Raw genomic sequence first — 17,294 nt, 5'->3', positions numbered from 1 at the left:
ACCATAGAAACAGAGGCAAAGATGCAAGAACTCGTGCAATTAGTGTTTAAAAATCTTCTAATGACATCGATTCCAATATCAAGAATACTTTCCTCACAGTGGCTAAGAGTTTTTACTACCAAGCTTTCTGCGATGAAAGAACTATCAACCTCCACATTGTCAAAGTTCTCTTTGAGAAAGTCATCTAATTATTTGTCTGTCGTCTTCCATAAATGTCACCTTCAATGTGCATAGTTACCATGAACATAAACAAGATCATTGGTTGTGACTGGGTGAATCATTTTCCTTACAAAAGAGGTGGGAATAATTGAAGTGACAACATATTGTATAAGCAGTGTTTTGTACATTAATTTTAAATGAGAAGTTACATTTCCAACACCTCATATCAGAAATTACTGCTTCACCAAATGGTCAGTAGAAGTACAAGCAACATAAGAAGGCAGCATAAAATACAAAACATGACTACTTGATGGGTCAGTTTATTGAACCATCCATCTTCATCTATCATAAACCTGCGAAAAAGGAAATAAATATGATGTGAGAATGAGCAAGTCAACTTCAAGAAAACATAACATCGAGTGCTCAAACAAGTCTGACGGGCAGTAATCTGTCCCAAGTAGGGCTTCGGCCTAAAAACTTATTAGTACCGTTATAAACTTGTGGTTATAATGGCAATGCAAGAAGGAATTAACTGTCTATCATTGACTGAACTTTTAACAAGAGATTTACAGCATGGTTTCCACAAATTCAGATAGTGGAAAGTTATAAGGTAACTGAGGTTAAGTTTGTTGTGAGATCTGTGTTGATCTTTGGTCTAATGGTTTCCTGGTAAAGGCAGGAAAAAATGAAAGTGGAGACAAGGCTGCCCCATGAACACGTCGCAAAGTGGGTGAGTTGGTCTTGATCATGAAATGGGCATCAACTAACATTCCCAGATTTTGCACTGATTTTCCAAAATTGTCAAATCAAGACCAAAAATCACTCAATATTTCTTTCACGTCCAGATTTTTTTATATTTAAAAAATAACATAAAAGAATAGAACCGCAGAGTTAATATTTTATTCACCATGCCTAGGATTAGTTCAAATATGGATTGAGAAATTGGATCAAATCAGTAGTAGAAGAGGGGGCAGAACAAGACCCGAAGGTTTTGTGCTGCAGATAATGCCGCATGAAGATGGGTGATGACAGAATGAAACCAACAACAATTGAGATAAGTTAAGCAGAAAAGCAATATCAAGCGCTTGATAGCGTGGGAGTAGTCTTCTCATGCTTCTCTCTCTTTCTCGGCAACAAAGTATTCGAGCAGCAAATGACGTCTTTCTAGGAGAAAGAAAAGTTAAGATAGGGTCAATCGAACATATGGTGTGGTGTCGCATGGTAGCTATGAACATAAGCAGAGTGGCGTGTCAAATTGTGAAGACACTGAAGCGGGGGAAGGTGGGCTCAAGCCAGTAGTCGAATCAGAAATGAAATTCCCCTTCAAACAGCATGATTTATAGCCACTGTACTTTCTTTATGTGTGGAGCATATAGCTGTGCCGTGCGCACATCAATGTGAGATCTCAATGCCCTCAGACTCGATCACAGAAGATGCGGCACTCGGACATATGGTTGATATCATGAGAGGCCGCCGCTGAAACGATGAAAAGATGACCAAAAGAACCGAAGAACCAGTTGCCCCAGTTAAAGAAATGGATTATCAGTGTAAAGGGAAATGTACATGAAAAGGAGAGGGGGGGATGATAAGATATACATCAGAGAATATTTTAATGTCAGAGTGTCAGTATAAACGTAATGGGACGATGTCCATAGTCATGATGCGCATGAGAGAGAGGGGGGGGGGGGAGTGCAAAAGAAGATTTGACGTGTGGAGCATAACCAATTTCGGTAATGCGTACGGGGCCAAACCTCCATTGCGACTTTCTCATTATCCATGAAGACAAGGGCACGTGATTTCCCAGGTGCGTTATTTATCCTTTATCGTCTTTCAAGCTGGCTTTGGTGTTGCGATCATGCAGCAGGTAGGCCAGAAGCCCAGGACCCACCCCTGTCCATCCTTGGCCTTGCCACTTCTTCCTTATTGTTATCCACACAGATTATTCATCAGCCATGCTTTGCACTTTGCCAAGTGAACTACCACAACAGCCAATCATGCCAAGGCATAGGCTAGAAAAATAGGATCCATTTCTGGGGTGTCAACGCGTGTTTCAAATTTGAGGGGTACATATAAATCTCAAAAACACCAGTGAACTCGCGGCCTGTTTCATGAAAATTTTAGGGCACTTTTACTCTTTCCCCGAGAGAGGCGCTAAGAAACAAGGGTGAAAAATTCCTGCTGCACTTCCCAGCGGTTTACTTGCATCGTCCTTTTGAAGCCCCCACTTAAAAAAAAATTAAAAAAAAAATTAGTTGAAGGGACGTGGTGTGTTCTTTTGACCGTGTTTGATACCTCCAACAAACTCCTAGTCCACAAATATTGAGTTCGCAATTTTAACTTTTGAGTGATGACGTGCCTATGCCTATTGGCCGGAGAACCCACTGCCCGCCAAATCAAGTCATGCAACAGGCTGGTGCATATGGCAAAACCGGGAAATCACAAGGCCAGATATTTAGAGAGAATTTTAATAAAAACCCTTAAAGTTTACTTATTTAAATTTAAAACTCTTAAATTTTTAAAATTTTACTGTAATTCAAAGATATTAATTTGATATTAATTTTTTAAAAGAAGTGAAAAAATCATCTCTCATTTAAAATGATATCAGAACTTTTTCATTTTACTTATTTATCATCCTATTTCACCTTTTAATTTACTTAAAAAATGTTATTTATTATCTTATGTAACTTATTTTCATTTTAAATTTTTAAATCATCTTAAAATAACTTGTTGATTCTCACATTGTATATTATTTATTTACTTACAAACTATTGTTCATTGCCTTAATTCACTTATTCACTATCAAATTTTCATTTGATTTCATTTCAAAAATATGAATAAGTAAAGTGGAACAATTAACAATATTTCATAAATAAATAAACAAATGAAGTAAAATAATGAACAAGTGAAATAAAATAGTTCTGATATTAATTTAAATTAAGGATATTTTTATTATTTTTCTTAAAAATTAAACATCAAATTAGTTCTTTTAAATTAAAGTAAATTTTCAAAAATTTAAATAAGTTTAGTCCAAGAATCTTTATTAAAATTCTCCTGGATCTTTATTGTGATCTCAAGTCTGACCCTCCAGTTTAAGAAAAAAGTATATATAGTACTCCTTGCAATGCTGCTCCTTCTTTTTGGTTTTTTTTTTAGTATAGCAGGGAAGCCGAGGCTTGAAAGGGAAAGAAAGAACTAGCCTAGCAGCTCCTAGCCTCCGAAAAAAGGAAGACACAATCAGGTGGGATTTCAGAACTTGCAATGCTTTTTAGAAATGGGAAACTTTTTTCTTGAAGTGGAATTAGCGATAAAATGTCCTACGAATAATTGAGTGAGTGGTTCAAATATAAGACGTATCCCACGATCCGAAGAGACCACCTTTCCAATGGGATCGATGACATGACAGTCTGAATCATGTTAAAGCCCAGTGAGTCTTCTAGGATCACCTTTCACCTGGGTTCTTCCACAGATCTCTGGATCGGTAGGTCGGACTATATTTCCTCCACACTTTTTAGGCCCATAGACCCAACTCTTAAAAACAAAACAGTCCGTAGCAAAATCCTTCACCTTTTCAACCTTATCCAACCCCTCCCCCAACCCGTTACCCATGTACATCCTTTTCAAGTTCACAACCTCATAGGATCTAACCCAATTGAAATAATAATAATAATAATCATAATAAATGAGTTAAAGTAATAATTAAAATGCCATTGAAATAGAGTCTTAATGTCCCAAATTATGTGAAAAGGAAGTAAAATAAATAAATTTTCACTTGTATTTTGATATAGTAGAAACAACGCAAGAATGTAAAAGAAAATTGTGCAGACGTCTATGATCTTAAAAATTAATAAGCTTGTTATTTAATAAAAATAATAAACATTCATTTTTGTAATAAAATATCTATGCTTAACTCTTCTAGTTTAAAAAACACTTCAGGAATTATCAATAAGAACAAATTGCACCATCACGGAGTTATTCCGCCAAGGGAACACAGGATATTTCACCTATCATTGTAAAATTTTCATTTCCAACAAATCTGCAAAGAAATCTTCAGGATGGAAAGCCTTTACTAAGGAAGCCCATTCATGTCTAGCAAACATACCAAATTGATTTTTTGTGTCTCTCCCTCTCCTTTTGCTTATCCCAGCTTGCATGTGTACTAAACATAACATAATATGCATCGATGATGCTGTTATCCTGTTCAGGCCATATAGGAAAACTTCCTAAAGAGCACATTTACGTCTTCAAGCTTCGAATGTGGTACAGGTTATAAATTCAGATCAGTTAGGCACATGTAAGATGGATAACCTACACACTTGCCTTTAATTTAAAAAAAAAAAAAAAAAGCGGCTCATGCAATTTAGTTCCTTAGAAAGCAGATTTAGTCATACTCTAATTCATCAGGAGTGATCGGCCGTTTAAGAGGGATGATAGACTTCTTTTCAGTATCACGCGATAATGCCTTCCTCATATCTAAAAACAAGGCACAAACCGATAATAAATAACAAGTAGCTTATTAAATGAGGGGAAAGACAAAAGCACAAGAGCGCGGAAGCACACCTAATCCATCTTCTTCCCCAGAATAGTAGCGTAGCACTCGCCGATATATCACATAGCCAAGCTGAGATTTTAATTAGGAAGGAAGGAAAAATCATAGTTAGCACTGGTCCTTTGTCCTTAGTTACATTAAAAACTATAATGAAGTAGATCGTGCTCATATAAATATAATATTAATCCAAAACTATTTAGAAATAAATGAACATATCTGAACTAGCCAAAACTATTAAAGGACTAGACCAATCCAAAAGTAATATTTCTGCTATCTCAATTTACAAATCACACGGGGTCTTTGAGTAGTCTCCCAAATTACTAGAAGAATCAGAACCGGCAAATGATACAATGCAAAACTAGGATGGTGCCACGAAGTTTATGCATGCTTTTTAACAGATTAAAGGACAACAGTCGCATGTTAAAAAAAGTCTATGATGACATGTGATGAATAGCACCCTTACCTTTTCATACATCTTTATGGCAGGTGCATTTGATGCTCTCACAAAGAGATCCACAAAGTAAGCCTTGTCACTGGAAATATCACATTCTCACTTAAAACAAGTCCTTCATGCAAGGATAAGCAATTTGTAACAGTTGTACAAAAAACTTTACCATAAAAATGAAATTTTAAATCATTTTTTCATATAAATCCAAACTCTTGAGATAATAGGACAAAAACAAAGCCATACAGGTGAGAGACAAGGCATGCAGATCTACCAGGGAAAGGATTGATTAAGTCATGGAAACACAGGCCAAAGAAATGTTTTGGATTTTTAAGATATGGTTATCAAATGAAGGCATGTCTTACATCTTGTCACTTATGTCTTCCAGTAGATTCATCAGTTTCTTGGCCAACTGCTGCCGACGATATTCAGGGGCAACAGTTACTGCTGTAACATGACCATGCCAAAACTCTCCTTGCCCCTCCACTTTCCCCATAACTACAGTGACAATAAATGTGTTAAGTAATTTAACCTCCAAATATACTTCTCATAGGATGTACTAACATAACATCTTGAAAAAAGAAAGGGGGGGAGGAGAAACGGCTATGAACCATATCCATTACATAAGATTAAAAAAAACCATGAACAGTGTCCACCATATGGAATTCTGCATTAATCTGAATGTCAGCAGCAGAAACAAAGTCAAACACCAATTATGAAATAGTTATGACAAAGGCATTGATGCAAGTTGTTATCAATGGCTAACACCACTCAAAGACTCACACCCGAGAGGTTCTGCCTTCAATTAGGCACTTTAAGGCTAGGATCTCGAGCACTTATTTTGTCTTCACAGAAAAAGAGACTTAAGTGCCACAATGTTTGGAAGCAACAAGAAAAACGTCAACTTATAAGCCTAGCCCAAAAATGTAAAGATATAGGATAAAATAGGAAACTACAAAAACCAACCTTACAAACCTTAGAATGAGGTAAAATAGATTTTCTTACTTTAAAAGATCACTTGAGCCATTAGTTTTATAGGGTTTCAAAAACAAACATTAAAAGGATAAAAAAAAAAAACCGTGGACTGCCAGCACACTAGAACACAAATAATCCATAAGACACAGAGGAAATTGATGGTTACAAGAAGACCACAACCACACTATAATCATTAGTTACTTCCACGCCTTGCTTCACTTGGACCATGCACCTTTCTATCACCTCTCATCTAAGGTAATTTGGAGATCTGGCACCTTAAGGAATCTCTGTGCTTCTAAGTTCTATGTACAAGCAACTCCATAACAATGGAAGACATTAAAATTGTCATCATTTTCATGCCACTTTCTGCCACTGCATCATTCGCCATAAATGGCTTCTTGGTACAAATCATATCATGTGATTCCTAAATCCATATGACTAATTAAACAACAATTTATAAAAGTTAATGAGCTATTAAGGAAAGAAATTTTTATCCTTCACCCTTATCAATGCCAAATGTGTTAATTTGTGAATCACCCACTGTTTACTTGCAGTTTTCGCAACCTATTACATGTACAAGGAAATGATAGACAATTTTTAGTCAAGCAAGTTCAAAGGCAAGTATACACGTATTTACATTTAGCCAATTACAAGAGGGAATTTGTTATGTGGAGATCCCTCATATAGTTTAGCCAGAAAGAGAAGAGATCTTGGTGTTAATTTCCCTCAAAAAATCATAATTTTCCGTTTGAATCATTAAAAATGACATCTATTTTCGGCAGAATTAAAAACAAAACAACTGCCATGACCTAGCTACCAAGCTGAAAGATCATTTACTACAGCACTAAGAACGGCTACGCAACACGACCTAGGTAACTTTTCACTAATTATAGGTTTGAGATGAAAAATCAGAAGTCAGGATGATTTATACATAGGCAAGATAAATAACTTACTGTAACCCATGATTTGGTTGCCAGGACCTTCGGCAACGTGGAAATAGTCCGGCCACCTTGCCAGGTAGGTCATGTAGAAGGACATGTTAAACTGAAACGGAGCAGATGAGAATACCCAAATGAACCAGGGTCAGCAATAAACTCCTGATGCGTGTTTCTTTCGACAAATTGAAAAAACGTAGGTTTTAGACAACTGGGAGGAAAGGCTTACAGTTTCAGTGAGATGGTCGAGATTGACGGAAGCAAAACGGAGGAGATCGTTGCAGCAAAACCTGCGGATCGTCGTCATCTTCTTAATCTTAGCCCTTCACTCGCTCTCCAACAGGTGCCGAGCGTCTACAGTTGCTTCCGAGCGGGAACTCAGGAGTCAGGAAGCAGGGACGGGGATTGATACATTGGGGATGCAGATTGTCTACATCGCTGTTGGGGGTAGAATCGGAGATGGCGGTGGCGTAAGATGTGCAGTCAAGTAATCTTGACCGTTGACATGATCGAACGAATAATAGTTGCCGCTGCTGTTGAATTCCCCGGGGTTTCAGGCCGGGCATTGGACAGCCCCACTTCTTCCCATAACATCATTATAATTTAGGGAGATTTACAGGCAGTCGTTAATAACGTTAGTTTAGTTTTCAATGAATTTTATAATAATTAATATTTTATATGAGATTTGAATGTATTTCTTCCTATAATTTATCATGTAGAGAGGCACATAAGCTCCGAGACGCTGCAGGTTCAATTTTATTGTAATCTTAGGTAGGTAATACATTAATTTATGTCCTTCTAATTTAAAATAATAATAATAATAATAATAGTTGAATTATGGCTGGACTGTAGTCAAACAGTTTGACTGGCCTTAATTAAAATAATAAAAAAAATATTTTAGATATTCAACCAAATCATTGATACCTGTCAATTTATAGTCAATTACATTAACTTTATAGTAAAATTATTTATTGCACGTTACAAGCACCCAAAATCATTAAGTATATTGCATTAGGTATCTAATCACACCAATACAAGTTTTTATTATTAATTACAACCACTCTCTTGAGTTTCCTTTTCTTTCTGCATTCGTGTGAGGGTTCATCATTCATATCAAAGTAATATTTTCCATCACCACTTCTCGGTGGCGAATTGTGAGGAATGTTTGCTGCCATTGTCCCTTTATGGTTCCTTTCCTTTCTCTCTTTCCTTTTCTTCTTTTGTTTCTTAGATGATTAATGAAGGTTTTTTGTGACAAATCAATAATGGAGGCAGTAGGTATGGTTTGGAATTCTAACATGGGAGATGATTCAATTAAATTGGTTCTTGTTCGGAAAATTTTACAGATAAGAAGTTTGGTCAGCCTATGGTCCTATCGGCTATGCAGAAGGCATGGAATATAAAAGAAGGCCTGGTGGTAGTTGAATTTTGTTAGAATTTATTTGTCTTCCCATTTGATTCTATAAAAGAAGGGCAATGGATTCTTCGATGCAAGCAGTGGTCTATTCAAGACCATCTCCTTTACTTACAAGAAAGAGGCCAAGTTATGGTTATTAATGAAATTGATTTTTCTAAATGCTTGTATTGGATTCAGTTGCATGATATTCCTTTGGAAGCTGTGGATGTTGAAAACATGATTCATTTTGGTAAAAATTTTAGTACTGTTTTGATGTATGAAGAACCTTGTTGGAGTGGCAAGTTGTTGTGAAGCGCTTTTTGAGATTTAGAGCGGTTGTGGATGTTAATCAAGTTTTCGTTGCTAGATTTTGGATTTCTCAATAGATGGTAGGAAGTCTTGGGTGAAATTTAAGTATGAAAAATTGCCAAATTACTACTTTAAACATGGTTGAATTAATCATCAGCCACGATTGTGTACTGTAAAAAGACTCAAATATGAATATAATCCAAATGAGCCTAGATATGGTCCTTAGTTAGTGGCAGAACAAGGAGTCAGGAAAATGCTTTAATTATGAAAGATTTTGATTGGTATGAATTAGGAGGTGGAAGTAAGACAAAGGGATGTTGGAAAGATAATCTAGTAATGTCATTATAGATATATTTAAAGGAGAATGGTAGAAAAAATGTGCTATCATTAGTAGAGATGCAAGAGTCAGGTAAAAAAGAATGATTATTCTCTAATGCAGTTGAAAGAGAGTAGTAAATAAAATGTATTATCATAAATGGAGTTGCAAGAGTTCAGTGGAAAAAAAATTATTTTGTAAAGGAGTTGAAGGAGAATTGTGAGAAAAATACTGCATCTATTGTATGGGATAAAGATTTTTGTTCTATTCCTATGGATTTCAAGGAGTATAATTGAAAAAATATTTTATCTTTTAGTGGAGATGAAGGAGTCAAGTAAAGGATTTATCATTTGTGAAGTAGAAGGAGTATTGTCAAAAAATGAATATTTTCTAGTAGAGGTGGAGTCAAGTAGAAAAATTAATCTTTTAGAATTACAATTGAAGGAGTTAAGTCAAAAAATAATTGGTTAGTAAGAATAGTGGTGTCAGGTATTAGGAAGCTGGGTTGTCTAATATAGATAAAAAGGATAATAGGTTGAGTGTTGTTTCTAATTGGGACTATAATTTTGTGGATCATTTTGCCAAATCTGGACGTGAAAATTTAGGGTACCTAAGTGACTTTGATAAAGGTTATGTGGTCTAAGCATCTATTGATGATGAATATCTTTCAAAGGCCATATTCCTTTATGTGAAGTGAGAAGTTATATATGAGATTATTGAAAAGTTAAGATTGGTTAGTTTTAAATGTGATGCAGATGAGGAGTTGCTAGCTGGAGTAGTTAAGAAGAGGAAAATTAGGGATTGGCATGTTGATAAATAAGCAAATATTTTTGTCTATGCTTTTCAATTAAAGAATGAAAAATAGAGAGCTCAAATATCCCATAAGAAAGCTGTGAGTCGTGTGAAAGACGCTGGACAAATGAGATCCAGTAGAACTGTCTTGGCTGAATTATCGGTTAGCATTGATTGTAATAATGAAGCTTATGAGTTTCTAAAAGATGCTAGAAACAATATGGCTGAAGATGTGGGTGGGTGGCCTTTAACAGCCCCAAGTTGTCATGAAGATTATTTCCTGAAACTGTTGTGGCTTAATAGTCTTTAAAATAAAAAACCTTAGAGGGGTTTATAGTAAATGTAAGCCCTTTGTTTTTTTATGGAGACAAAAATGTTGGAGAAAAAGTTGATGTGGCATACATGGGAAGATTTATGTTGATCTAGATGGCAAATCTGAAGGTTTAGTCTTATGGTAGAGTAAGGTAGTTGATATATAGCTCTCATAATCCATTGCATGTTCACCTGGCTTCATTTATGATGAATATGCCCTCTTTGTTTCATTTGTGTGTGGCCATCTTGTTGAACGGGAAAGAAGGGTGGTTTGGAATAGATTGAGTCACTACCTAAGGGCTGGATGGTTCATGGTGTTGCATTAGCAACTTTAATGACTTAGCTTCAATATTTGAAAACGAGGGGTGCAGACTGAGGGCTTTAAGAATGCAATTGAATTTCCATATGTTACTTTTAGATGTGGCTTGATGGATATTGGTTTTCAAGAGCTAAGATTTATTTGGAATAATGGAAGGTTAAGAGAGGATCGTGTGAAGGAATGTTTAGATAACTGTGTGAGGAATGCTGAATTTATGTTGAAATTTCTAAAGGTTTTGGTTTTTCACTTAAAACTTGTAAGTTCATATCATTATCTTCTTCTTCTAGACTATTGTTTTCTAGATGAAAGATATAAGAAGATGTTTCAGTTTGATGTTGATTAGGTGTCTCACGCTGACTATGAGGCAGTGGTTAGAGAGGCTAGTATGATGTTTTTCCCGGGTGGAATAATATTGGTATGGAGGTGGTGGTGTGTCAATGGGATTATTGTAAGAAGGTGCTATGAAAGTGGGGCAAAGTTGAATTTCTTAATAATAGGAAATTAATTGATGAATTATTGAATAGATTATATATTTATAACTATAGTTAGTAGAGTGAAGAGTCTAGGATTGAAGCAAAGAGTATTGTTGAGAAAATTAATGAAACTTGGAAAAGAGAAGACCTTTTCTAGTGGCAGAAAGCTAGAGTTAAGTAGATTAATTTTTGTGATAGCATTTGTTGCGGCGTAGAGCCAGAAATAAAGTGTTAAGATTGAAGGGTGATAATGAAGTTTGATTAGAGGATTTTGGTAAGATTTATGGTGCTTTTACTAGTTACTATAAGACCTTATTTGCCTCTGTTAGTTTGAGACATATAAAGGAAGCTCTTCAATATGTTATTAGAAGAGTAGTTTTTGATTACGATAATAGTTTGCTGTTAGTTGTTGTATCTTTTCCAGAGGAAGCTATTTTTCAATTGAATGCTACTAATGCCTCAGTCCTGATGGATATACAAGTTTGTTATATTAATCATCTTAGTCTACGATAAAAGATGAAATATGTAATCTAGTTTTTCAATTTTTTAAGGGGAGGATTGGCTTAAATGACATTAACAAAAATAGAATTCTTCTTATTCCTCAGATTGATAAACCTGAAATTATTAATCAATTTAGACCTATAGGTTTATGTAAAGTTGTGTATAAGATCATTTCAAAAAGTTGGACTAATCGTATGAGGAGCTCGATAAATAAGTATAATTCAACAACAAAGAGGCTTTATTTTGGGTGAGTTGATCCATGATAATATTGTAATAGCCTATGAAGCTTTCCATTATTTAAAAGGTAGGAAGGATAGTAAAATTATGGAATTTGCCTTGAAAGCTGACACGAACAAAGCTTATGATCGGGTTGAGTAAGACTTTTTAAGGTTTGTCTTGATTGAAAATGGGTTTTGCTTTGAAATTGGTTAATTGAATTATAGAGTGTGTTACATTTGTTGAACTTGAATTGTTGATTTTAGCATTGATAAATTTAAGCCCTAAGAGGGTGTGAAGCAAGAAGATCCTCTTTCTTCCCTTCTTTTCATAATCATTGCCAATGTTCTATCTCATATGGTTCTTTATCATGTTCTATTTCATATGGTTCTTTACCATGTTGTCCAATTTTAAAAAAATTCATTGATTTTTATTGTGTTGTTTTTCTAGACGAATAATTAATTTGGATAAATTTTGCTTGTTTTTTTTTTCTTGCTAATGCATGTATAAATTTGAGAGATGAAATTTCTTCTGGTATGCAAATATTTGATGCAAACTAACTTGAAAAATAACTTGATTTACCTATTATTTGGGATCATTCTAAGGCTACTTCTTTGGCTTTTGTTAAGAATAAGGCAGGTTGAAAATTTAGAATTAGAAATAACAATTATTGAATTTTTTAGAAAGAGATGTTTTAATTAATGCCATGGCGAATGCCATTCCTATTTATTTTATGGCATGCTTTCTTTTCTTATTAAAACTTATAAGGAATTGGATAGTTTGATTTCAAATTTTTAGTGGGTTATGGTGAGAAAGGTGTTGGTAAAATTTACTAGAGAAGATGGAGCATGCTAACTAAATCAAAGTTGGAAGGAGGCATGGGTTTTCGTGATGTTAAAGCTTTTAATATTGCCTACTTCTTACTAAAATTGATTGGAGATTAATACAAAATCCTGATGATTTTGGAGCAGAATTTTGGAGGGATTATATTTTCCCAATTGTGATTTGTTTAAGGGAGGTAGGAAACTATCATGGTATTGGTGTAGTATTCTTGAAGGCTGTGAATCGTTTGAATTTTTTTTTTTTTTTCTGTTTGGCAAATTAACGATGGCGAGACTGCTAATCTGTAGAGAATGCTTGTTTTCCAAGTTTGGAGGGTATAAGATTCACTCTAACAAATGTTAAATTTTGAAATTTTATTATTATTTTTCCAAAAATTAATATATCTTCTACGTTTTCCCCTGAATCAAATTAAAATTCCCTTATCCTTCATTTGTTACCCTTCTCGAGCCTTGACGCCCAACGATCTCCCACAGAAGAAGCCCTAGATGGATCTCCTGAAGCAAGAGCTTCTCAAGAAGCGCCAATCTCTGGCCGAAGACACCGGGGGCAAGCGATTTTTTAAGCGGTCCGAGATCGAACAGAAACGAATCCAAAAGCTTCGCGAGCAGGAAAAGCGCGAGTTAGAAGCTAAATCTCAGCGCCATGCCACCTCCGCCGCCGCCGACTCCGCCGACCCAACCTCCTCTTCCAACACCTCCAAACCTGCCAACTCGATCGTTTCCAACGGCGCCTCGTCCGCCACATCTACTTTCAAATCCCTAACGGACGAGCAAAACATCGATAACCTTGTTCTTCCTAAACAAGAGGTAATTCGCCGACTCCGGTTCCTGAAACAACCCGTCACCCTCTTCGGTGAAGACGACGATGCTAGGCTGGATAGGTTGAAGTATGTGTTGAAAGCTGGTTTATTTGAAGTCGACAGTGATATGACAGAGGGGCAGACCAACGATTTTTTGCGTGATATTGCGGAATTGAGGAAGCGGCAGAAAACTGGGATTCTGAGCGAGAGAAAGCGGCAAAAGGCAGATGATGGGTCGGTGGACGATGGAGAAGGTGGCGCCGGCGAAGAGGATTTGAGCGCAGATGGCGGGTCGAGTGGCGTTGACGCTGATAAGGATATAAAGCGAATGAAGGCTAATTTTGAGGAATTGTGTAATGAGGATAAAATTCTTGTATTTTTCAAGAAGCTGCTGAATGAGTGGAATCAGGAACTGGATGAGATGCCAGAGTCGGAGAAGCGAACAGCCAAAGGGAAGTCAATGGTTGCCACCTTCAAGCAGTGCGCGCGTTACCTGAACCCTCTTTTCAAGTTTTGCCGGAAGAAGGTGAATTGCTTTTCTTTACTCGGTCACGTGCTTTTGCTTGATTTTATTCATTCTGTTACTCATTATTGTAATATGGTTCGTATCTACACTCTAGCAACCTTCCATCTACCTGGTTTTAGTTTAATCAAGAGCTTACGTGCTAATTCATTCCTAAGAATTCAACCACAAGGATAATATCAGGCAGTCACTCACTCACTCTTATGATTCTTTCGAATGTGCAATAGAAGACTGTAATTTGAGAATAGCTTTACTATAGTCTATTGGATGGGTAAGGCCGTAATCATCTAATGCTTGGGCCTAAGCGAAAGATCACCATATCAATATCAATATGTATAGTAAAAATCTAAAGCAATTCATACTATTCATAAGTCATCAATAATCAATAATATGTCTTATTTCTTAGACTCTACAGTATAAATACACAAACGTGTGTAATTTTTTTGTATAGGTTACCAATACCGTAACTCCTTTAGTACAACAGAGGGGTAATCTTGTAATGAGATGGAGTAATGGTGCTAAAATATTTAGTGAAGCAAGCGAAATAACTGACAACAACTAAAAAAAGGTGATTTCTTGCCTGACAAATGAACGTCTCTTTCTTTTAAGAACAAAGATATATCAGGCAAAAAAAAAAAAAGGTAACAAGAATATAGTAGATGATGCAAAAATATTAATTTCATCTCTATTCTCTACCTTTCCCCTGTGGTACTATGCCGAAAGAAAAAAGATCCTAGGTTCACTAGGATTTATGTTCTCTCAATGTCTATTTAAATGACAACATCCTTTTAGCATATCTTGATTCAAAGTATAATTTAGTACTCCCTCCGGTCCCAAATATACGCATTTCCCCTAAGTTAATCTTGGTTTAAAAGTATAAGCAATCTAGTACATGTAAAAAATCCCCCCCCCATTTTACCCTTTGTATTCATTAACCTAGATCCTTATGGAAAGTTATTTCTCACTCATCATAAAGTGCATTGATAATTGGGGGCTTGAGGCTAAGGGTAAAAAGGGAGAACAATTTATATTTTTATGAGAATGAGGACTTCAGTGGTATGCAGATTTTCTCTAAAAATTGCTTATATTTTGGACTGGAGTAGTATCTGACTCCATGTGTGATCTGTCGTTAATCTGCAAATTGCTAATTATAATAACCACCTTCCTTTGGATTATTAGTTTTGGGATGTGAAACTGATTGACCATAAGGATGTGTGAAAAAAAGCTGAAGTTTTGAAATTTTATCCTGAAAATAGTTCATATTATATTTTTATGAGAATGAGGATTTTATTGGTATGTAGATTTTCCCTAAAAACTGCCTATATTTTGGACTGGAGGAGTATCTGATTCCATTTGTGATCTGTCATTAATCCTACAAATTGCTAATTATGATAACCACCTTAATTTTGACATTTTATCTTGAAAATAGTTCAGCCAGTCCGTATTCCACAATCCACATTAATTTTTGGAAAGGTGGTCAACGATTCGTACGATCATTCTGAAGACCTAACATGAGGCTGTATGCCACTAAGTTATTCTCTCAAGTATTTCCAGTTTCAATCTCTCTTCTTCTTGGCATAAATTTAGTACTTCTATTCATACCTTTTGATTGAAGTAGTCTTAGAAGGAGTAGAGAAAAGACTGGCAAGGCAAGTGGAGATGGTGTTCTTCTTATCAACTCTATGTTTGTGGGGAGTAGGGTTTGGATGGTGATTAATATATTAAGACTCCTTTTGGTTTTTTTCGGGGAACATTGTAGGGTGTAGGCTTGTATAGTAAAAAAAACTTATGATTTTTGAAGGCTCCAAAACGTCAATACAATATTAGGTGTTCAACAATTGATTACGGAAATTCTCTTGTAGTGAGCATAACCAGTAGCATCTGTGTCTATTAAATATGGAAGTCATTACTTCCTTCTGTGGGTTGGAGTTATCTCACTTTCGAAGTCGGTTGACTTGGCCTATGGAATTTAGCGGATTTCTGGAGCTGCTTTGCACTTTTTTAGTTTGAAACCACCGGGACGGGAGGTATCTGTATTTTTGGAGGACATGCAGTGATCAAAATTTTCCTTTAGAAAGGAATTCCAAATCTTGAAGTCGAGAAGGGATGCAAACTTATTTTTTGAAAGTTTATGGTACCAGGTTTCAGCTGTTTCTTTTGGAAGAATATGCAGTTGATCCAAATCCCATTAAGGTCAGCTTTTGTGCATTTACAGCCTCCTTGGAAAGGACATGGTACCTGCGTGATTTTTCTGAGGGCGTTTCTGATTGTGAACTAGTGTGTTGGATGTGCATGACTGGTTACAATGTTGTCTGGTTGGTCATGGTGCTTATTCATTTTTCTAGTTGGACATTTGCTTGCTAGAAGATGTAGAGGTGCTTCTAGTTGAGTAATGAAAATGCTTGTCTTGACCGTGACATCTCATTGGTCATTTGTTCTAGGAGCAACAATAAGATGTTAGTGATTGGGAGCAGTCATGATAAACTGAGGCCATGTAGACTAGCAAATTTCTTGTCTGTTGGATGCTCTCTCCTTCTTCGCTCATGAGTCATTTTATTTTTTGGCCCCAGGAGAATTTTGATAATTAGATGTTTAGTTTTGCCTCTGTGCATTTTGCTATCCGGAATTTGCACCCCTTTATCAATTTTTAATCATCATATGTGAATGCAAATGGTGCATGTTCTTTGCAGGTACTTCCTGATGATATCCGTCAGGCGTTATTGCTTATGGTCGAATGCTGTATGAAGCGAGATTATTTAGCTGCAATGGATCATTATATAAAGCTGGCCATAGGGAATGCACCCTGGCCTATTGGTGTTACTATGGTTGGTATTCACGAAAGATCTGCTCGTGAAAAGATTTACACCAATAGTGTAGCTCACATCATGAATGACGAGACAACACGAAAATACTTGCAGTCAGTGAAGAGATTGATGACATTTTGCCAACGACGCTACCCAACATTGCCATCTAAAGCAGTTGAGTTTAACAGTTTGGCAAATGGTAGTGATTTGCAGTCACTCCTGGCTGAAGAGAGGTTTAGTGGGGTTAATCAGGCATCTGAGGAAAGGCTTCGTATAATGTCTGGTCCGAGAGAGAGTTAGCGATTGACGACATGCTTGTATTGAGATATAACATCTTACTTTCTCGTCTTGTGATGTAAATTATGTTTGTTTACTTGAAACCATCTGTTTCTGTTGTTTAAAAGCATTATTTTTATTTCATCTGTAGGGAGGCCGGCTAACTTGCAGATTGACTGGCCACCATGGGCATTGCGCTCCATGGCGAAGTGTACCCATTTGTGGGTTGAAAACAATCTGCGAGTGATTGGATTAAAATTGGGTAAAGATGCAAATATATTTATGAATTATTTTTGGAAAAGTACTGGGCATTTTATATTATAAAAGGTGGGGGGGTGTTAAAGAAGACCATCGA

The 17,294-nt window shown here is 36.1% G+C and overlaps 2 protein-coding genes across 3 annotated transcripts; one reads left to right on the top strand and one right to left on the bottom strand.

Annotated features, from left to right (window-relative positions):
* Nucleotides 1–366: 366 nt before the first annotated feature.
* LOC129300888 (N-terminal acetyltransferase B complex catalytic subunit NAA20) lies at nucleotides 367–7,622 on the bottom strand. 2 transcript variants are annotated; one of them, XM_054939485.1, is made up of 7 exons: nucleotides 7,290–7,622; nucleotides 7,079–7,169; nucleotides 5,516–5,648; nucleotides 5,169–5,238; nucleotides 4,717–4,777; nucleotides 4,548–4,629; nucleotides 367–512 (listed from the first exon to the last, which is right to left on the bottom strand). In XM_054939485.1, the coding sequence occupies exons 1-7, from the start codon at nucleotides 7,365–7,367 to the stop codon at nucleotides 401–403; spliced, it is 627 nt and encodes a 208-aa protein (XP_054795460.1). In that variant the 5' UTR covers nucleotides 7,368–7,622; the 3' UTR covers nucleotides 367–400. The 2 variants fall into 2 exon arrangements, with proteins under 2 accessions (XP_054795460.1, XP_054795461.1); XM_054939486.1 differs by lacking the exon at nucleotides 367–512 and having other exon boundaries at nucleotides 4,126–4,629; nucleotides 7,290–7,616.
* Nucleotides 7,623–12,952: 5,330 nt separating this feature from the next.
* LOC129300887 (uncharacterized) lies at nucleotides 12,953–17,083 on the top strand. Its single transcript, XM_054939484.1, has 2 exons — nucleotides 12,953–13,862; nucleotides 16,550–17,083. The coding sequence occupies exons 1-2, from the start codon at nucleotides 13,023–13,025 to the stop codon at nucleotides 16,961–16,963; spliced, it is 1,254 nt and encodes a 417-aa protein (XP_054795459.1). The 5' UTR covers nucleotides 12,953–13,022; the 3' UTR covers nucleotides 16,964–17,083.
* Nucleotides 17,084–17,294: the final 211 nt, after the last annotated feature.

The sequence above is a fragment of the Prosopis cineraria genome, unplaced genomic scaffold, assembly GCF_029017545.1.
Source record: "Prosopis cineraria cultivar Desert tree isolate PC_DT_omini unplaced genomic scaffold, ASM2901754v1 PC1793, whole genome shotgun sequence".
Lineage (NCBI taxonomy): Eukaryota > Viridiplantae > Streptophyta > Magnoliopsida > Fabales > Fabaceae > Prosopis > Prosopis cineraria.
This window is presented reverse-complemented; position numbering and strand designations above follow the sequence as displayed.